The 22,593-nt window shown below is 41.8% G+C and overlaps 1 protein-coding gene across 2 annotated transcripts in view; it reads left to right on the top strand.

The window, feature by feature from the left end:
* MAST4 (microtubule associated serine/threonine kinase family member 4) overlaps nucleotides 1–18,878 on the top strand; it is a 113,160-nt gene extending 94,282 nt beyond the window's left edge. For both annotated transcript variants that reach the window (XM_051642903.1, XM_051642904.1), the window contains 6 exons: nucleotides 309–509; nucleotides 5,025–5,254; nucleotides 8,884–9,006; nucleotides 10,768–10,904; nucleotides 11,605–11,786; nucleotides 12,621–18,878. In XM_051642903.1, the coding sequence (XP_051498863.1) occupies nucleotides 309–509; nucleotides 5,025–5,254; nucleotides 8,884–9,006; nucleotides 10,768–10,904; nucleotides 11,605–11,786; nucleotides 12,621–16,480 (4,733 nt within the window). In that variant the 3' untranslated portion in view covers nucleotides 16,481–18,878. The remainder of the gene's footprint in view (nucleotides 1–308; nucleotides 510–5,024; nucleotides 5,255–8,883; nucleotides 9,007–10,767; nucleotides 10,905–11,604; nucleotides 11,787–12,620) is intronic.
* The last annotated feature ends 3,715 nt before the right edge of the window (nucleotides 18,879–22,593 follow it).

Genomic DNA, 22,593 nt, shown 5'->3' on the forward strand with positions numbered 1-22,593 from the left:
GCCTTTAATTTACTTTAGGAAGAGTTAACATGAAAAATAAATGTATAATTAAGTTTTCCAAGGTGAGCACTACATATTGAGGTGCCAGACTTGCTTCAGCTTTTGCCTCTTACTTCGCTTTAGTCAGTGACTACAAGAATCTGTTGCTTCAATTCATTCTGTTATACATTGCATTTGGTAAATCTGAAATAATTACTCATATTTCTGTAATGTTGTTTTATGAACTTGTTAACAGAAACTTGTTAACTTGTTAACCTCCTGAATCCCTGTTTTTCCCTCAATTTGTTTATTCCTTCTTCTTTGTACAGTTGGCAGTTTTTCAGAGCACTTGGATCAGATAAATGGAAGAACTGAGAGTGTGGACAGTACAGATAACTCATCAAAGCCACCCAGTGAAGTTGCATCTCACATGGCTCGTCAGCGATTAGAAAGCACAGAGAAGAAGAAGATATCTGGGAAAGTCACAAAGTCCCTCTCTGCAAGTGCACTGTCCCTCATGATCCCAGGAGGTACAGATAAATCTTTTTGGTTTAAATGTTTTAATCTGTGCAAACTTCATAGTTTATGATGTAAATGCAAGATTTTTGAGAGTCCAGAATGGGTTTGGTGTCACGCTTTTTTGTTTCTCCTGTTGTTCATTTGCATTATTAGATGATCCAGTCCTGTTGGTGAGTTACAGTGGTCACATTACAGCTGAGGAACCTACTCTGGCAGGCAAAAATGAAGCTTAGTGTTGACCATTTTGTGTTCAACTGTGTTCATGCACAACAAGATGAAGGCATCAGTCCTTGACCTACTGCAGGATGCTGCAGTAGAGTTGTAGCTTAAGTTTTAAGTAGCTCACTACAATTCCAAGAATAGCTGTTTGTTATAGCTGCACATTCAGCCTTACTAGTTTTCTTCCATAGGAAGAGGTGATACGCCAGAGAAGAGTGTCAGAAAAGTAGAAATAACATGTAGACTCCTATTGGTACAACATGGGCTTACACAGAGGGCTGAAACTTTGAAGCTAGAAATATTCCTTTAAGTAACTGGAAGCATAAAAAATAGTAGTGAGTGTTTCCAGATGAAGTACTGGTGTGTTGTGTTTAATGGTTCAGAATCAAGTCTTAAGTTTCCCAAATTTTGAGGGATTTATTTTTCCAAAAATGGGATTATGTCTCAAGTTTGCACTCTGATGCAATTGGTGCTTTTAGACCTTAGGTTTAATATCTGCTAGTCTAACAACATAACCCTGTGCTTGTGCCATATGTTCAAAGGTGGCTTTGGCGGTAACTTCAGCAGATTGCTTTGAGCCCTCAGGCAAATAGGAAATTGTACACAGTGTTGAAGAGCTGGGTCTGTCTCCTCTGTTGCACTTAACATGTCTCTGGGTTGTAAAGCACATGTGCCCTATGTGCTCCTTGGTGAGCAAATGAAATGGTATCATATATGTGTTTTGGAGACCTTGGGTGAAGGACCCATCTGATCCCTATTACTGCAGGAATTTCTCATTCACATCATGATCTCTGCCCTTCTTCATCATACAATTTAAAGATCAGCATAGACTTCCTGTGCAGTATTTGTAATTCCAGCCGCTAACTATGAGGATTTGTTTAATGAGAAAAGAGGAGAATATTGTGTCTCAGTTAAAGAGGAGCATTTTGCCCCTGCTTGAATTGGGACATCTAGGTGACAATGTAAAGAGTACTTAGCATTTCTGTGATACTGTCTGTATGTGAATTATCATTCACACAAAGTGCATAAGAGAGATGAAGATTTCTTGATTTTTACCATGAGATAGTGACCATGCGCTCAGTCTGTTCAGGACAGCGTTGATACTGAAATGCTTAATGACTACGTAATGACTACATTGCTTCAGTCTTTAGCAACCAGGACCGATTATATAGAGGGAATCCAACTCCCTAAGCTAGAGGACAGGGATCAGGAGCAGAATCACTGCCCCCCAATAATCCAGGAGGAGATGGTGAGTGATCTGCTTCACCATACAGCTGTGCACAAATCTATAGGGCCAGATGGGATGCATTCAAAAGTGCTGAAAGAGCTGTCTGGAGTGCTCGCCGAGCCACTTCCCATCATTTGTCAGCAGTCCTGGCTAACTGGAGAGGTACCAGCAGATGGGAAATCGGCCAACGTAGCCCATGTATATAAGAAGGGATGGGAAGATGATCCAGGAAATTACAGGCCTGTTAGTCTGACTTCAGTACCAGAGCAGATCATCCTGGGTACCATTATGCAGTACATGCAGAACAACCAGGTGATCAGGCTCGGTCAGCAAGGGTTCATGAAGGGCAGGTCCTGTTTGACTAACCTGATCTCCTCCTATGACAGGGTGACCTGCTTACTGGATGAGGCAAAGGCTGCAGATGTTGTCTGCCTTGACTTTAGCAAGGCCTTTGACAAGGTTTCCCACAGGATTCTCCTAGAGAAGCTGGCTGCTCATGGCTTGGAAGTGCACATGCTTTGCTGGATAAAAAACTGGTTGGACAGCCAGGTCCAAAGAATTGTGTTCAGAGGAGTTAAATCCAGTTGGTGGCCGGTCACGAGTGGTGTTCCCCAGGGCTCAGTGCTGGGTCTGCTCCTGGTTAACACCTTTATTGATGACTTGGATGAGGAGACAGAGTGCACCCTCAGGAATTTTGCAGATGACACTAAGTTGGGTGGGAGTGTCAATCTGCTGGAGGGCAGGGAGGCTCTGCAGAGGGATCTGGACAGGCTTGGCTGATTGGCCAAGGGAAATGGCATGAGATTAAATAAGGCCAAATGTCAGGTCCTGCACTTGGGCCAGAACAACCCTGGGCTGTGCTACAGGCTTGGGGAGGAGTGGCTGGAGAGCTGCCCAGCAGAGAGGGACCTGGGGGTGCTGATTGACAGCTGGCTGAAGATGAGCCAGCAGTGTGCTCAGGTGGCCAAGAATACCAACCACCATCCTGGCCTGCATCAGGAATAGTGTGACCAGCAGGACCCGGGAGATGATCCTGTCCCTATACTGGGCCTTGATGAGGCCACACCTCAAGCACTGTGTGCAGTTTTGGGTACTGCAGCGTAAGAAGGACTTGAGGTGCTGGAGAGGGTGCAGAGAAGGGCAAGACCTAAGCTGATTAGAGGTCTGGAGAACAGATTTTACAAGGAGAGGCTGAGGGAGCTGGGGCTATTCAGCCTGGAGAAGAAGAGGCTGAGGGGAGATGTCATGGCTCTCTACAACTACCTGAAAGGAGGTTGTGGTGAGGTGGGTGTTGGCCTCTTCTCCCTAGTGACTAGTGATAGGACAAGAGGAAATGGGGTCAAGTTGCACCAGGGGAGGTTCAGATTAGATATTAGGAAAATTTTCTTCACTGAAAGAGTGGTGAGGCCTTGGATTAGCTGCTCATGGAAGTGGTGGAGGCACCATCTCTGGAAATGTTAAAATATCAGGTAGATGTGCTGCTTTGGGAGGTTGTTCTGTGGTCATGGGATTGTAGAACTGGTGGTTGGACCTGATGATATTGAAGGTCTTTTCCGACCTTAATGATTCTGTGAATCTGTGAAAACTGCAGTTGACTTGCACCCATTCTAGGCTTGTTCCTTGTGTAGTCTCTTTCTTTCAAATAATATTTAACTCCCAAATGTCCTGGTTTTTTTTGGTGTACTGCTGTTACAGTTAGCACCGTGGTTATTTTTTTGCTTCTAGAGGGCCTGTAGTGCGTGCTAGTTATTGAGTTTAACTATCAAGCTAGCTGTCACAGGAGCTTGATATATGCCCAGGTAGTTACAGAGACAAGTAAGACTCATGTTATTCATTAGTTGGTATTCTAGTAATTCTTTCACAGCTGTCAAGTAAGAATGAATCACTAAGTTCAGATATTATAGACTGAGTTACTGTGCTCATACTGCAGAAAACTGCAGTTTTCTTTTAATTTAATCTCAGCATCATTCTATAAAATCAAAACTTAGCTTTGCTAACACCTACAAATGTTGCCATTATATCTATATGAACTAAGTTATTAAATGTTAGCTGTACCTAATACTGTCAAAAACCCTTCCTGTTTCCTGTTTATCCATGAGATATCAGATGGCCAGTGTTCCTGACCTGAGTCTTGTAGCTGAGAGTCACAGGACTTGTCCCACAGCCAGCAGAAAGCAGAGGGTGGGGGTTCTGGGAATGTTTCAGAGCAAGAGGGTGACAGTGACGGCCACCTCGGGGCTTCGCTGTTCTGTGGGATTTCAGCACTAAGCAGTATACCAGTCTCTGGGAGCCTCTGGTGACTGGCATCCAGGGACTAGAACCCCCACTGTTAAAACACATCTTCCCTTTAATGACATGGCTTGGTACAGACAGCAAACCTGGAATCTTTCCGGGCTGCATTCTTTTGCAGAGCTGTCACCCTTTTGCAGTCACCGAAGTGTGTTTTATGCTGCTGCAATTGTGTTTACTGTCACATGAGCATGAGCGATTTCAAAACAAGGAGACAGAACAAGGCCATAATTTATATTGTTGTTGCAAGAAATTTTTCTGGTCTTGTATGGTGTGGCAGAGTAAGCATTCAGTTACTGTCCTGTGTACCAACTAGATCTTGTGGGTTAATTACAAGTCTTAATCTATGTATAACTGAAACAAAAGAAACGAACCAACTAGTGCGTTGTTTAGCACTGTTGGATGATTAGGGGATGATTTTGAGCACAGTCACAATAACATCTGCTACCAAACTCTGACTTTCTTTGCTTCAGTGCTTGTTAGAAAGAGGCTGGGAATTGTTTTTTCGAAGTTAGCAATGAAGTTTGTTTCCTATATCAAGAGAAAAAGCAATCTATGTCTAAGAGACATTGCATTAAAAAATACAGCTTATGCTACAGGGAAAGATATTTAGTAGTATCTGGTTGTTGGTTAAATTCCTCAGAAGCAGACTCATTGAGAAGGAGTGTTTATGCACTGACAAAGATCTGTTTTGACACAGGTGTCAAAAAGCTAAGCACATTCCCTAAGCTGTGTCTGTATTTGTATGTGCTCAGAATGTACTCTAATAGGCAGATTTTTTTTCTTCCAGATGTGTTTGGTGTGTCTCCTTTGGGAAGTCCTATGTCTCCTCATTCCCTATCATCTGATCCATCATCCTCCCGAGATTCATCTCCCAGCCGTGATTCATCAATTGCTGCTCCAAGTCCTCATCAACCAATAGTAATTCAGAGTTCAGGAAAAAAGTATGGCTTCACCATCCGAGCAATCAGAGTTTATGTGGGCGACAGTGATATCTACACTGTGCACCATATTGTTTGGGTAAGATAATACCTTTTTTGCTTATATATAGACACAGAAATCTGTAATAATGAGTAGTTCCTTTAGATTTTTGTACCTATGGTATCAGTTTGTCAACAGTTACTGTGTAATCACAATGTTGTGCCAGACAGTTTTCTTAGAATGAAATTTCTGCTTGTACACAAGACAGTGTTGACTGTAAGAATGAAACATGTCACCTTTGGCAGAAGTGATACCTACATATGGTGTTGACTTTCTGCATGAGTCACTTTCACTTTTGGCAAGTTTGACAATTATGAAGAGCAGTGTCTTAAGTTCAGAGTACCGTGGCTTTGAAAAACAAAGGGTTGGTGCAGCCCCTCTTGATTAAGAGGAGGATCTGGAGAACTTAAGAGATTGAGAACAGAATTTGTTGAAATATACATAGAGTTCATTAGACTGTGCCAATTAAGGTGTTCATGAAAGTCAACAGTATTTTACTAGACACAAGTAAGCTGATTTTAAGTACTGACTTGCATTTGTGTAGAAATGTGGACATAATTTGGAACTGTGAATACCCTGGAGGATTCTATGGCACAGGAAAAAGACTGTCTTGAATAAATAATGTGTTTTTCATCCTCTCTTCACGGCTGATACCAACAAAGTGGGAGACAGGCTTAAGGGAAATGCGTCAGTTCTTGCATTTAATTGGTTATCAACCTCCTTAACTGTAAAATAAGTATGTATTTATGTAAATGTATACATCTTTATATTTATTTTATAATTTATTGTGATAACAAAACTTAATGTGGTTTAATTTGTATACTATACATGCAAAAAATATTGGGTGTGTATAAACTAAAATGTTTTAACTACCTTAACATAATTCTGAAACATGTATTACAAATACATCAAAAACATTGAAGTTTTGTACAGTGCTTTGTTTTAAATATGTATTGTAGGTTTTGAAGGAGCAATGCTGCTGATGTGGTAGTGTATTACTCATTTTTCATTTATGTTTACCTCTCAGACCTATTAATCCATTGAGAACATTGATTTCTTGCCACTCATATAGCGTCACATCAGGGAAAGGAAGAGAAAAAATGATAAATTGCGGTAAAAATGAAACCTTTCAAAATACTGTGGTTTTTTTAGCTCTGTAAGCACTGTAGGCTTTAATAGTTGCTGTATGACTTAAATTTTTTCAAAAGCTTATTTTAGAATATAATAAATTATTTAAGCCACCTCTGAAATAATTCGGAATTCCGTTTGATTTGGGCCTTCATCACCTTTTTGATCCACTATTCCCTCTAATGGGCATCCTGGTGAATTTGAATCAAATGAAAACAGTCCTTAACTATATGGTGGAGTTAAGAATTTTTATCACAATTAGGGTATTGCATGTGACCACTGCCGTAATTACATCAATATTTTTCAGTGTCACATGGTAAAAATCTTCATTTGATTCTGAACTTTTGCCGTGGGGAGTCAATGGCCCCTGCTTTATCACATATATAAAAACTGCCCTGATATACAAAGCTTACATAATACTAGCAATATAGGAATGTTGTCAGAGAATGTAGGGAGGCAACTAGGAAAGCTAAGGCCTCCTTGGAACTTAACCTTGCAAGTCGGGTTAAGGACAATAGAAAGGGCTTTTTCAAATACATAGCCAACAAAACTAACACCAGAGGCAATATAGGCCCACTGTTGAATGAGGTGGGTGCCCTGGTGACAGAGGATGTAAAGAAGGCAGAGGTGCTGAATGCCTTCTTTGCCTCTGTCTTTACTCCTGCAGGCTTTCCCCATGAGCCCCAGTTTCATATAGCCCCAGAAGAAGTCAAGATAAAGGAGGAGTTTGCTAAGGTAGATGATGATTGGGTTAGGAATCAGTTGAGTAGTCTGGACATCCATAAATGGATGGGTCCGGATGAAATGCATCCAAGGGTGCTGAGGGAGCTGGCGGAGGTCATTGCTAGTCCATTCTCCATCATCTTCAGTAAGTCATGGGTAACAGGAGAGGTGCCTGAGGACTGGAGGATAGCAAATGTCACACCAGTCTGCAAGAAGGGCAAGAAGGAGGACCCGGGTAACTATAGACCGGTCAGCCTCACCTCCATCCCTGGAAAGGTGATGGAACAACTTGTCCTTGGCACTATCTCTAGGCATATCAAGGACATGGGGGTCATCAAGAGCAGTCAGCATGGTTTTACCAAGGGGAAGTCATGTTTGACTAACCTCATAGCCTTCTATGAGGAAATTACTAGGTGGATAGATGATGGTAGAGCGGTAGATGTGGTCTATCTTGATTTCAGTAAAGCATTTGACACGGTCTCCCACAGCATCCTTGTAGATAAGTTGATCAAGTATGGGTTTGATGATCAGGCAGTGAGGTGGATGAAGAACTGGTTGAAAGGAAGAAGTCAGAGAGTTGTAGTCAATGGGGCAGAATCTAGTTGGAGACCTGTGACTAGTGGAGTCCCTCAGGGGTCGGTACTGGGACCGGTGTTGTTCAACATCTTCATCAACGACCTGGATGAGGGTATAGAATGTACCCTCAGCAAGTTTGCTGATGACACCAAGCTGGGAGGAGTGGCTGACACACCAGAAGGCTGTGCTGCCATTCAGAGAGACTTAGACAGGCTGGAGACTTGGGCGGGGAAAAACCTGATGAAGTTCAACAAGGGCAAGTGTAGAGTTTTGCATTTGGGGAAGAAAAACGCCATGTACCAGTACAGGTTGGGGGCTGACCTGCTGGAGAGCAGTGTGGGTGAAAGGGACCTGGGGGTCCTGGTGGACAGGAGGATGACCATGAGCCAGCAGTGTGCCCTTGTGGCTAAGAAGGCCAATGGCATCCTGGGGTGCATTAGAAAGGGTGTGGTTAGTAGGTCAAGAGAGGTTCTCCTCCCCCTCTATTCTGCATTGGTGAGGCCGCATCTGGAGTATTGTGTCCAGTTCTGGGCCCCTCAGTTCAGGAAGGACAGGCAACTGCTTGAAAGAGTCCAGTGCAGAGCCACAGAGATGATGAAGGGAATGGAACATCTCCCTTATGAGGAAAGGCTGAGGGAGCTGGGTCTCTTTAGTTTGGAGAAAAGGAGGCTGAGGGGTGACCTCATCAATGTTTACAAATACGTAAAGGGTGAGTGTCAAGAAGATGGAGTTAAGCTTTTTCCAGTGATGACCAGTGATAGGACAAGGAGTAATGGATACAAGTTGGAGCATAGGAGGTTTAAGGTGAATATCAGAAAATTTTTTTTACTGTGAGAGTGACAGAGCACTGGAACAGGCTGCCCAGAGAGGTTGTGGAGTCTCCTTCGCTGGAGACATTCAAAACCCACCTGGACGCCTTCCTGTGTGATGTACTCTAGGTGACCCTGCTCTGGCAGGGGGGCTGGACTAGATGATCTTTCGAGGTCCCTTCCAACCCCTAGGATTCTATGATTCTATGAATGACAAGCAATGTTTTGGTGAGTTTTGAGACCTTTCCAGGCTTTGTGTAAAGGTAAAGTTTAAGTAGTTGATGGTGAAAGGGCTTTTATATAACTTACTGTCTTTAAGTTTTCTTGATTACCAACTGGTTTTATAGAAAGAGTTCATTAAACAAAACCTTCTTTTGAAAGGATGAAGGTTAAACAGAGTCCACTTTGTGCATATTTGTCTCTCATTTCCAGAATGTGGAAGAAGGAGGTGCAGCTTACCAGGCGGGTTTAAAAGCTGGAGACCTGATTACTCATATCAATGGAGAGCCAGTGCATGGTCTTGTTCATACGGAAGTCATTGAGTTGTTGTTAAAGGTAACTCTTGGACAACTGGGATGCGGAAGTGCTTTCTGTTTTCAGCAAGGATTGAGGGGTTATGTTTATTTCTGTCAGAGATCATTTATCAGATTTTGTGGTTGTTCAAGTACAAACTCCAAGCTTTTGTTGCACAGATCTGGAGAAAGGCCATTATGATTTTAGTTTCTCTACAGTAAACTGGCAGTCCTGTTGAGATAGCTTAAATACATTCAAGGCACTGACACAGAGGTGTCTCTGTCTCTTAAAAAATTTGACATTTTCAGGCACTTCCTTGAATTTCCTCACCTTCATCAGGTAATTCAGGGTTTTGATGATGATGCTACTTCTTGATTTCTCCTTTGAAAGTGAAATCAAGGAGGAAAAATGGAAACAATTGAAAATATTTTCTTCTCTACTGAACAGGAACTTGTCTTTCACAATCTTAAGGTCCAAAATGTTTTGTCTTGTATAGAGCCAGGCTTGTCCCACAGAGTTCTCTTCTTAATGAAATTCTGATTCTGCAGTTGTACTTTTTTGAATTAAGGTATCACATTTTTTTCTTGTGGAGTGTTCTGAGGTCTATGCTATTACAAAACTATAGATGTACTTTTCTTCAAAAACAAACAAAAACCCCCAACTTTTTAAAACTAATTGCAGTGTCTTAACTTTTCACTGTAACTCATCGTGTTGCAGTTTTTATGTTAATTTTTCATTGCAGACTAACACAGGTCAGAATTATTTTAGACAGTTGTGTATTTACTTCCTGTGTTGCTAATAATTCATGGTGTAACATGCAGAGCTTTGCTGGTCAAAGGAAGTAGTCAGTTATAAAAAAAATACAAAAGCGTGTAGTAATGGGGAAATGCAGAGAGCTGAGGAAAGATGCAAAAGTCCTTAAGTTGTTTTTTTGTTTGTTTTGGTTTTTTTTCTGTGAAAACAAAGCAACTTGCAAGTTTTCCAATTTTGCAATAAATGTGTAAGAGAAAATTATGTAATTTTAGATAGTTGTGGGTGTGCAGTTTTTTTCTGTGTCTGATACACAAAAAGAGAAACATGACCAGCCTGCACACTGCTTGCAGGAGTAAACTCAAAATGAGAGATTGTTGTTTATCGAAATAGGCTGTGTCATAAATCTGGGCTATTGGAATTCCTTAGAAAAAAAGTTCACTGTAGTTGGTATACAGTGCTGTGCAGGAAGTGTGGATTTTTAAAACATAATATAGATATTTCCAGTTTATTTATTGAGTCATCTTTTCATGCTCATGATCCTAAAAAGCTTAACTCAATTGTATTTGTTATCTGTTTTGAACAGGATAAAATAATGGTTTGGGATTGATAATAAAGATTAGGCTTTCTCCTCCATTTCATCATTGTAACAGTTGGTATCCTGAGACAGGAATGGCCAGTGAATGCACCACAGCACAGTGACAGCTGTACTTTTTGGGAAATTAGGATGTTTCTGTAGAGGTTTTCATCTTGAAAATTGCTATCTTGGTCAACCCTTGTTCTCTTCTGGTCTAGCTACAGTTGCTGGTATTTCTCCTTGTCACGAAGCTGGAGTGGAGGAAGTTTAGGAAATTTGGCAGAATTTTATAATTTTCCAGTCCTTATCTGACAGAAGTTACCCTGGTAACCTGTGCATGGGCTTCCTACTCTCCCAGTTCTTACTCTGATGCTGGAGTTCTCTCCTGTTGCATTCATGTTTGTGGTGTAGCTTCTGTTTAAGGCAAAGTTGCCTTGTATTACTCATGACTAAATGTTCCTCTTCCATTTTGGCAGAGTGGTAACAAAGTCTCAGTAACAACAACTCCTTTTGAAAACACTTCCATCAAGACAGGACCTGCCAGGCGGAACAGCTACAGGAGCCGAATGGTCAGACGCAGTAAGAAAACCAAGAAGAAAGAGGGTTTGGAGAGGTGAGTTGTTGTTTTGTTCCATTGTGAATGTGTTTCTGTGTGTGTGTGTGTACGTAACAATTAATTTAAAATCTGAAGTAAATACATCTCTCTCTCTTGTCTTCTGCATCTTTTTCCTTCTTCTGTGAGACCCTGTGCTTGTAACAGGTCCTTCCAATCATGTTTTGCCTAAACTAGATCTGTTAAAACAACCAAAAAAAATTTTGCATTGTTGCACACACAGATACAAGGAACAAAGTGAATAACTGACATTGCTTCTTCATTTAGTTTAAATGTACTATTTTGTACTTGTTTAATCGTATTAGGGCTAAGTTTATGGGAATTTACAGTTTGATTATATGTGTTTTATCTAAATACATTGCTAGTACTTTGTGGATATTTTTTCAGTTTTAGTGGACTCTTTAATTATAAAAACGAGGATTTATGCTCATAAGGAGTTAACCCTTCTTTTGGAATACAGCGAGTAAATTTTAGTACAAATAGATCGTTATAATATCTATTCTACCTATTAGAAAATCCATATATTTTCTAAAATTAATGCTCTGCAGTGTGGTTTGCTTTCACGAAAACATAGATTTAATAATTGCTTTCCTGAGGATAAAAGGAGAGGAAAGCAAAGTCAGATTGCAAGAGTTTTGCCTGTGTTAATATCTTCTACACATCATCATTTCTGATTAATTCTGTGTTTTTCTCACACTAGGAGAAGATCTCTCTTTAAAAAGCTGGCCAAGCAACCTTCTCCTCTTCTTCACACCAGCAGAAGTTTCTCCTGCCTGAATCGATCACTCTCCTCAGGGGAGAGCTTGCCTGGGTCTCCAACCCACAGCTTATCTCCTAGATCACCTACCCCAAGCTACCGCTCTACTCCTGATTTTCCATCTGGTGAGTCTGAAGGAGTGGAGGGTGGGGGAAAAGGACTTGGAAGTTAATCCTCTACTTGTGAGTCTCCCAAATCTATTAACACTCTGCTAGGAGCAGACAGCTCTGACAAGCATGATCATTGAACAGCTGGTTTCTGTCTGGAAGAGGGAAAAAGACTCCTAATGCAAAACCAAATGTGTTTTCATGACAGAGAAACACCTAAAAGGGAACTGTCTGCTGGGTTTGTCACAGACTTTAAATCCAAGTCCAGGGGTTATAAATTGCGTAATAAGCAATCCACGTATGGAGTAAAAGGTAGAATCTACTAATGGCTGATAGAAGAATGAGGAGCAAGTTGCTACATAATGGGACTAGTATGGGCACTTGTAATGCAGATTTATTGCTGAAAAGATTGACTGGATGCTGAAATACGCATCTTTCTGGCTCCTAAAAATCTGTGGATTTTTCCTCTTTAACTTGTGTCATGATTTTAGTGTGTACTAAAAGTGACTGCTGTTTTACAGTCCCTTGGCAAAGGTAAGTTATTTGGAAAGCCTTTGTCATTGCTTTGAAATGGCAGAAAGCATTAGATCTTCTGTTTAAAGAGAAGGAAGTGATTTAAAGAGTATGAATGAAAAAAGGGGGAAAGGGAGAAATAGCAATATAATTGGAATTATGAGGGGTTTACAGCCCAGTCACTCAAAACCTTCAAAATTTTGAAACGTTGTGGAAGAAGATGGCACGTAGGCCCTTTGGACAAGTGAAAGTTCTGTATCTCACTTAAGAATTAGACAAGAGTCAAAAAATCTTGTTAAACTTATGTTTGTTCGCTTTGCTTTTTTGTTCTTTTTGTAGGTACTAACTCATCACAGAGTAGCTCCCCTAGTTCAAGTGCTCCCAATTCTCCAGCTGGTTCAGGACACATAAGACCCAGTACTCTTCATGGCTTGGGTCCGAAGCTTGGTGGGCAAAGATACAGATCAGGAAGACGCAAATCAGCTGGCAGCATTCCTCTCTCTCCTCTTGCACGGACCCCTTCTCCAACACCCCAGCCAACATCCCCTCAGCGATCTCCATCACCACTGCTGGGACACTCGATTGGAAATACGAAAATAGCTCAGTCTTTTCCTAGCAAAATGCACTCCCCTCCAACTATTGTAAGGCATATTGTTAGACCAAAGAGTGCAGAGCCACCAAGATCTCCACTGTTAAAGAGAGTCCAGTCTGAAGAGAAACTTGCACCCTCTTATGGCAGTGATAAGAAGCATTTATGTTCACGAAAACACAGTCTGGAAGTGACCCAGGAAGAAGCGAATAGAGAATTGTCCCAAAGGGAATTAACTCTTCAGAGCTTGGAGGAGAATGTATGTGATGTGCCATCACTCACACGAGTCAGGCCTGCAGAGCAGGGCTGCTTAAAACGACCCATAAGCCGAAAATTAGGTAGGCAAGAATCCATTGATGAGCTGGACAGAGACAAACTGAAGGTCAAGATAGTTACGAAAAAGCAAGATTTTGCTGAAAAAGCAAGTGCTGCTATACATGAACCTAGCAGTGAACCAGAAAATCCCAATACCTTAAGACTGGAAGAAAGAGACAAAAAAGCATTCCAGAAAGTTTTAGAAAGATTGAATCAGTTTGAAACAAAAACTGTTTCTTTGGAGACTCAGTCAGCTGCTGGCATACTCAAGGACACCCTTCAAAAGAGTACAAACTTGAGATTAAATGATGGTGTTGCTTTAGATGCACAGCTGTTTTCTCATGGGCCTCCACCTAATGAGCCCAGTAATATTTCTTATGACTTCAAAATAATTTCCCCACCGTGTACACTACAAGATGTGCTGCCTCAGTCCTCTGATAGGACACTGAATGGAAAGGGAGAAAACATGGATAAAAATGTACCAGCAAAAGAATTTGTCAAATTTGAAAGATTAGACAGCAAACTTGCAAATATTGATTATCTTAGAAAGAAAATGTCCATCGAAGAAAAAGATGACATTGTCTGTCCAGTGCTAAAACCCAAATTGACATCAAATGTTCATGAATGCCTTCAACTTAATACAGGTAGGCCCATGAACATACAGCAGGAGCCCGCTGCTGTAGCTGATGGGAGAGCATTTATCAACAGTGCACATGCTGCTCCAGTTAGCCCGGTTTCTTTTGTACCTCTTAAGACCTTGAATGGCCGAGCAGACATGAGTGTGGAAAAATCAGCCCTTATTTCCACTGAGACTCCTGTCAGAAAAAGTCCATCAGAATATAAACTTGATGGAAGGTCTGTTTCCTGTTTGAAGCCAATAGAAGGCACACTAGACATTGCTTTACTTTCTGGGCCACAAGCTTGGAAGACTGAACTGTCTTTGTGCGTGCTGCCAGAAGGACAGAGCACCAGCAGTGATGTGGGATCTTCTAAACTCCCAGCACCACAAGGGAGTGGTGGGAAGGCAGAACTGACCTGTCAGAAAGAGCAGTTGTTAAGCTCTTCAAAATCTGGCCAAGTCAATGTATTAGACGTTCAAGCTCTGCAAACAAGCAAGAGTTCTCCAAACTCGACAGTTGTCCCTGTGGTTGCAGAAGCAGAGAAAAAGGTTTCTAATCAAGCTACCAAAGGCAATATTTCTGTTACGGAAGCTGTTCGAAAGGAAGATGCCTCCCCTTACAAACAGAAGGACAATGCAGTGGAGGCAAAGTCTTATGTTACTCAGAGTGTTAAAACTACTCGAGCATACCCAAAACTTTCCACTGTCCAAAGCACTCCTGAAAAATCTTTAGGAAAAGAAAAACAAGTACAAAAGGAGTTGCCTGCCAGAGAGCCAGTAGCACAGAAAAGTTGCGAGCCTATCCCTGCAAAGGTGGAGCTGATTAGGGAGTCATCTCTGAAGGTCTCAGATGTCCTGATAACGAGCTACTCCAAAAGCAGTGAAAAAAATTGTGCTGATGTTGCTGTTCCACCTCAAATGCAAGGAAAAATGCAGGCAGCTGGCCCCAAGGCACAACCTAAGGATAGCAGAGAATCACCGAAGCAGCTAGGCAAAGATGACGGCAATGTTGCTACTAGTTTTATGCAAAAGGACATAACCAAACAGAAAGTTCTCAGCGAGTCTAAGACAGTTACTACAGAGTTGAAGAGTGAAGCTCTTCCATCCAAACGGCCAATGCAACCATCCATAGATTGTTATCCTAAAAATGAGAAGTCTGCACTGCCTTCCTCTGTGCAGAAGGAAAATGCTAAAGATTTAGGAAAGAAAGATCAGAAACAGTTCACTGATACAAAGCTTCAAACTACTGAGAGACAGCAGTCCAGCCAAGTTTCTCAGCAGCAATTTAGTGCCTCAGGCTCCTCTGCTGTGAGAGACATCTTAAGCAAAACCTGTGCTGTAGATGTTCACTCAGGTGTTCAAGAACATGTGAAGCCTGCTGCCCCCTATGTGGAAAGCAGCAGTAACAAACACAGGCAAGTCTCTGATTTGAGTACGTGTAAGTCTAAGTATTTGGATAAACAGATATTGTCACAAAAACCATGCACTCCAGCTATAAAAGAAAAAGAAACTATTAATCAGCTGTCTACCAGCTCCCGGAAAGATGGGAAACATGCCAGTAAAAATGTGTTAGATCCCTTTTCTTCTGCTTCAGGCTCTTTGAAAAAAATGAACACTGAACAGGTGGAGGCTGAAAGGCCTGTGAGTTTGGAGCATGGCTCAGTAACCACCATCCAAATGAGCAGCATCACTTCTGATACCAAACTCAAATCCTCTGCTGTAGGCCCAGTACTGGCAGGCCCAGAGAATTCCAAGCAGCTACAGAGGCAAGAACCAGCAGGCCTGGGGGAGTCCGCTAATCAAAAACAACTTCACCTCAGTGAAAAACAAACTATGTCTCCAAAGCTTTCCACTGTGAAAGACTGTCTCTTGCTAAGCAAACAGGCAGACAGAAGTCCTACTAACGAGATGACCTCTGCAGACAAGAGACCCGAAGGAAAAATCTGCACTGACGCACTTTATGTTCAGCTTGACAGTGGGAAGGTAGAGCCTACCCTTTGCCTTGCAAGCTGCGATGCCAGAGGGAAAGGAGCAGAAAAAGCGACCACAAGTAGCAAAAGCTCTCAAGATTCAAAAGGGAAAGAACAAGTTAATCAAAAACAACCAGAGGATGCAAACAAGCAGATTGCAATAAAACATTTGTCGGCTGCCGGTGGACAGAGCTCTTCTGTGGCTGCAACACCAGGAAAGCCGTTGTCTTGTTCAGCCAGTATCTCTGAATGTAGACAAGAAGTATCTGGTTTGTCTTCATTGAAGAGTGATGCATCTGCAGCAAAGGTTAAAGCAGGCTCACCTGAGCTTCCTGCAGCCTGCAAGGAACTAAATAAGAAAAGCACCTCTTCCGCAGGGAGCACTAAGGCAGAAATGACTACAGGTGTTTCACTGATGGCCTTGCACAGTGCTGCTGTTGTGGTAGAAGCCCATTACCCTGCTTCAAACCTTGGTGGGAAATCTGGAAGTCAAGAAAAGTCTTTTTTTAATACTGTGGATGCAAAGGGAAAAGATGCCATTCAGGCTCAGCAGTCTGCTTCAAGAAAACAGAATGTAGGCAAAGATCTGTCCAGGTCAGCAATCACACCAGACCGCCCTAACGCACTTCTTGATGACAAAGACTCAGTGCGGCAGCGACGGGGAAAGGAAGCTTCACGGAGTAGCCCTCACAAAAAATCCAGTTAACTCCAAGACCTGGCAGGTCTGAATTCAAGACTGGTTGAAACAATATCATTATATTTGACTGCCTTTAAACCAGCACTGTGTCATGTCTTTGTGCAGCAAATCTTTCATGTCACTGAAGAGAACAAGGGGATATATAAAGAGAGGACTTTTTTTCAAAATGCCTTTCCAATTGTAACCGGTAAAACTGTTACCATGTAGTATTTGTACAAAAATACCTTTACAGCTGAGAGCTGTTGAAAAAAATATTTCCTCTGTAAATACCTAGCAATGTGTTTGGGGTTTGAATGTAGCATATATACTTTGCTGCTGATTGCGTTGTTTACTCTTCCCTTTTTTAAGATAGTTGCTTTGCCACTTATTGCCATACTCCAATATGAAACCGAATTGTTAAAACTCAGACCTGGAACAAGCATTGGTTGTGACTGGAAAACAAAAACAGGCCACACTTTTACTTACTAAAATCCTAGCTAGAAGTTAAAAAAATACTAATACAGAATAAACAGTGACTTATTGTGAGTTTTTACATGTATTTTTAATAATCCAGTTTTGATAGTACTGTACCTGACTGACTGCTTCACCAGATCTGTCACAAGACCTAATTGCATCTCCCTACCACATGAAGTCTGTCTCTTAGAGTAAGTGTTGTTAAAGCTACAGCAGGACCACTTGGTTATCAGGGTGTCCCAGCAAGATTCGTGTTCTCTGGTGAAATGGTGGTTCTTGTCTTGTCTATTGGAAGTGTGTTCTGTGACCTTCACCTCAGACAAGGCTGAGACTGAAGCACATATGTGCTTAGTTTTTGCTGCAATCCTCTCTTGCGTTCCTTGAGCTTTTCTAAGTTCAGGCCCTTACAGAGTGAGGCACAGATATAAGCACATGACTTGCAGTACTAATATGTTCATCCCCGTTTTTTAATGTATTTAGAGAATACATATTATGGCATATAGGTCTGCATAATTAGCTTCATACAGTTGTAGCTTTTTTCTCTTTTATGACAAGTAAGGTAAAAAGGAAAAAACAGTTTCAGTATCATATCTTCAAAAAAGTTCAGGACATCGATACATTTTAATACATAGCTGGGGCCTTATGTTGTAGACTTAACTTGCTGTTTTTAGCAAGTAATTCCAGGTTTCACATTCATGTTTAAATGCATTGAGTAGCTCCATACATTTCATAACATAATATTTTTATTTGTATGCAAAAAAGGCAAATACTGTAATTATAAAAGAAGCATTTTGTAACAAAGGAACCTGTTGGAGCTATTTGGTGCTAGAATGTGACTGTATTTTTACTTTTGCTAAGCCTTATTTAAATTTTGTATACTGTGGAACATGTAGACATTGCTCATTTTAGCATGGATATTTAGTGTAGGTATTTAGTTTGAAGGATGAAAGGTAAAATTTGAAATATGTACAGAAGCACTACAAAATACTCTTGCAGATACATGTTTTTTAACGATGGGGATAAATAGAATGGTAGTTTTGCTTATTTTTGTTATATGTACCCACAGTAGAGCTAGGCTCCAGCCTGTTTCATCAGGGCTTACAGATTGTCTTTCTGTCTCAAAAGCTAGAAAGTTTTTCATAAAAGCACAGTGTAATCTTCCCTTGGAAGATTGTATGGGAACTGACAGTGTGCAGAATTTACTTCCCTCTGGTGAAATCTTGATCATACTGATTAGTTGAGTTGGATTACCGCAAACATGCCATGGAAAGATAATACCACAAACAAGTCCTTCAGATTTTTCATATGGCGCTAGAACATCCATACCTGCCTTCAGTATGTTCACAGAGGAGCTAGTGAGCAATGGATAATATTTTGGGGCAGTTTTAAAGGTAAAATGGTCTTGACATTTACAGTTCATCTGTGCTTTGGCAGTTACTATGAATGAATGCTAATGCACTTCGAAACAACATTTCTGTCTGGGAGGTGTTTCCTAGTTTACAGTCTTCTGTGTTTTTTCAACTATCCTCTTGTTTCCATTAAAGCATACCTAGCTATTTGTTTACAGTATACCTTTAAATATATTTTGTATAGTTCATTATCACTTCTGACCAGTAAGTTCTTCGCATTTTGGAAGTGTAACAGATCTTAAGCTTGTGTTTATGTAGTACCTGTTTGTTGGTGTTAACCTTATCAGTGAGCTGTTAGAGATCCTCCTGCCTGTGTTCTACTTGGTCAGTCTTTATGTGATTGTAGATCTGATGTGTTCTTTTGTAGACCTCCTGCTGTAGATGCCTCAGCTTACAAAAAAAAAAAAAATTGTTAGGGTTTGTGCAATAAAGTGTTTGCAGTCTTATTTTCTCTAAGAAACTCCTTATGGATGTCATAATTGTTGTATATTGAACACGATTATTTATACTTATGCAGTTGCATAACATTGAAATAAAAATTCAGCATGAAACACTGTTGTGTTAGCATTTTTTCTTGAACTGCGTCAAGGAGCTGCCTCTTCAACTGTCCTGTTCAGAGTAAAGTCCTCTTCCAAAAATCGACTTCCATTTTACTGATGGTGTCTTTTTTAAGCCCAGCTGGGGAAGGAAGAACTTGTTTCTCAGATTTTGTTTGTCAAATTAAAATAAAGATAAGTGCTTACAAGTCTCTGAAATGTGACTTGTTACCTGCTCAAGTTTTGGAGTTTTCTGTGCACCATGATTTCAGTGACAGCTGTAGCCCAGGAGCTAGGATGCTGGTGAGTCCAATCCTACTAGGCACCATTCACCTCAGGCCCTTGTTCTCTCTCTGTGCTGGCTCCCCAGCTGTATTTGACAAAGTAAGAGATGAAAGGCGTGACTGGAAACCAAGGATTGCAGCAGTTGAAAGCCTGAATGGGTAAGCAAAGTCTATGAAGAAAAATAAATCTGCATCTTCTTTATAACCTAGCTAAATAATTCTAGAAGACTGAATTTTTTTACTTAAGTTTTAATATATATAATCTGAACATGAGTTTATTATAGCTGTATATAAATTTTCCTTCAGTATAATTCGTGCCTATCTCTAGGATTTGTATGTCCTGAAACATACAGTGTATACTGTCAGCACTGTTGTTTGCACAGGGTCCTATGAATGGTATTTTGCAGGCATATAAAGCAGAGATGACACTCAAAAGTAAATCAAGGAGTAAAAAATTACAACAGATGAAGATACGGTCATTAAAACTAATTTTGTAGAGGGAAGAGGATGGGTCGCAGGAAAGTCTACACTTAATACCATGTGCAAATATATATTGCATAGGAATATATTAATCATTTAGCCTTTTCAGCTGTTGTTGAGCTTTTACCAACAGGTCTATGCATGGGCCTATGCCATGAGACTGGGTAGGGTTTCAAAAACTCTTGGTGATTAAATGCTGTGTTCTCTCCAAAAAGGCATTTCAGAAAGCCTTAGCCCAGCGTGCAGTTTTCCCCTCAAGTCGCTTAGATTTGTGGATCTTTCAGTTACTACCTGATACTTGCTGTGTTTTTTTATTGCACCTATCCCAAGCTATGGATTGTGTCATGCTCCCTTTTAACTTTACTATTTGTCACTTTCCTGAACACGTGAATGTAGGAGGGAAACAGCGGAAGAAACATGTCTCCTTTGGATTGTGCACACGCTTTCATTCATTCTGGATTCTTGGATAACACAGTTATTTGAAATTGCTCATTTAACCAGTGTTATGGTTTGGGCCCAAAACAAGAACAAAGCAGCAGCCACGTGACCAGTCACCCAGTTTCCATACACCCCTTCCTTCCCCCACGCACACACACACTCTGGGATGGGGAGGACAAAGGCCAACTAGAAGCTCATGGGTCAAGACAAAGGACAAGGAGGGTTCTCAAGGAGGTTTCTTCACCAATTAAGGTCCCGGGCAAAACAGACTCAACTTGGGGAAAAGTAATAATTTAATTTCACACTAATCAAACACACACAGGACACAGACAACACACAGAGCAGGGCTTGCATATGTTACCCCACCCCTCCCTTCTTCCCAGGCCCAAATCCGTTTGTTCCCGGTTTCTCTCCCTCCTTCCCCCCAGCGGCACAGGGGGACAGGGGATGGGGTTTAGAGTCAGTTCACAGGCTGGTGGTTCCTGCTGCTCCTTCGTTCTCAGGAAGGATTCTTTACAGTCCTTCCTTGCTTCCCCACAGGGTCCCTCCCATGGGAGAGAGTCCTCCACAAACGTCTCCTACATGAGTCCTTCTCACAAGGTACAGTCCCTCAAGAGCAAGGTGCTCCAGCCTGGGCTTCCCACAGAGTCATGGGCTGCTTCGGGAACATTCACCTCCCCTGGCGCCTGGGTATTCCACAGCTGTATAATCCAAGTCCACTGGTCACAAAATCCAAGTAGACTGGCCAAGTTCACCCCTCCTGGTGCCTTCAGAGAATGTTCTACCAAGTTTCTCCATGAATGCAGGGGGACAGCTGGCTGACATTGCCCTACGCCTGTCCATTTTTGAAAGATCATGGCAAATAGGAGAGGTGCCTGAGGGCTGGAGGAAAGCCAGTGTCACTTCAGTCTTCAAAAAGGGCAACAAGGAAGATCCAGTAAATTACAGACCAGTCAGTCTCACCTCCATCGTAGTAAAGGTGATGGAGCAGCTCATTCTGGAGGCCATCTCTAACCACATATAAAAAAAGGTTTATCAGGAAGCCAACATGGAACTTGCTAAGGGGAAATCTTGTTTTACTAACCTGCTATCTTTCTGTGAAGGCATGACCATATGGGTAGATGAAGGGAGAGCAGTGGATGTCATATGCCTTGACTTCAGTAAGGCTTTCAATACTGCTTCCCATAACATCGTCATAGGAAAACTCAAGAAATGTGGGATAGATGATTGGTCTGTGAGGTGGATTGAAAACAGGCTCAGCAACAGAGTTGAGAGGGTTGTGATCAGTGGTACAAAATCAAGTTGGAGGCCTGTGGCCAGTGGTGTTCCCCAGGGATCATTACTGGGCCTAGTTTTGTTCAATATCTTCATCAGTGACCTAGATGAAGGGCCAGAGTGTATCCTCAGCAAGTTCACGGATGATACCAAACGGGGAGGACTGGCTGACACACCAGAGGGCTGTGCTGCCATCCAGTGTGACCTGGACAGGCTGGAGAGCTGGGCGAAGGTGAACCTCATGAAGTTCAATAAGATCAAGGGTAGAGTCCTGCATCTGGGGAGGAATAACACCAGGGACCATCACAGATTAGGGATTGTCCTTCTGGAAAGCAGGTCCATGGAGAAAGACCTTGGAGTCCTAGTGGACAAGTTGGGACAGCAATGTACCCTTGTGGCCAAGAGGGCAAATGATTTCTTGGGGTGCATTAAGAAAAGTGTATCCAGCAGGTCTAGGGAGGTTCTCCTCCCCCTCTTCTGTGCCCTAGTGAGATCACACCTGGAATACTGTATCCAGTTTTGAGCTCCCCAGTTCAAGAGAGACAGGGATCTACTAGAGAGAGTCCAATGAAGAGCTACGAGGCTGATTAAGGGACTTGAAAGTCTCCTATGAAGAAAGGCTGAGAGAACTGGGGCTGTTTAGTCTTGATAAAAGAAGGCTGAGAGGGGAGCTTATTAATGACCATAAATATCTGAGAGATGGGTATCAAGAGGAAGGGGCCAGTCTCGGTGCCCAGTAATAGCACAGGAAACAATGGGTGTAGCTAGAATGTAGGAACCTCTTTACTATGAGGGTTAGAGAGCACTGGAACAGGCTCTCTAAGAGATTGTGGAGTCTCCTCTGGAGACTTTCAAGACCTGTCTGGATGCATTCCTGTGTGGTCTGCCCTAGGTGATCCTGCTTTGGCTGGGGGGTCCCTTCCAACACGTAACATTCTATGACTCTATGATTGTTGCTAGTCAGGGCTTACTACAAAGTCTAGTAACTAGTACAGGCGCAGGGCCTGACCCTGGACAAGAGGTGGATAGAGCTTCAACAGCCAGGAACTTTCCAAAGGATCAAATACATTTTAAAGAAATTGGAAAGATGATACAGGCTGTTTCTGTCAGTCCTGCAGGAACGAGTCTTACTATGAATGTTGTGCCTATTCCTCACAGAAAGTTGTTGGGTTTTTTTTCATTTTTTTAGCAGAGTGGGGTACAGTACTGCCAGCTCTTAAACAGTATTGTTTTTCAAGGGCATTTAA

This window comes from Apus apus, chromosome Z (genome assembly GCF_020740795.1).
Source record: "Apus apus isolate bApuApu2 chromosome Z, bApuApu2.pri.cur, whole genome shotgun sequence".
NCBI lineage: Eukaryota > Metazoa > Chordata > Aves > Apodiformes > Apodidae > Apus > Apus apus.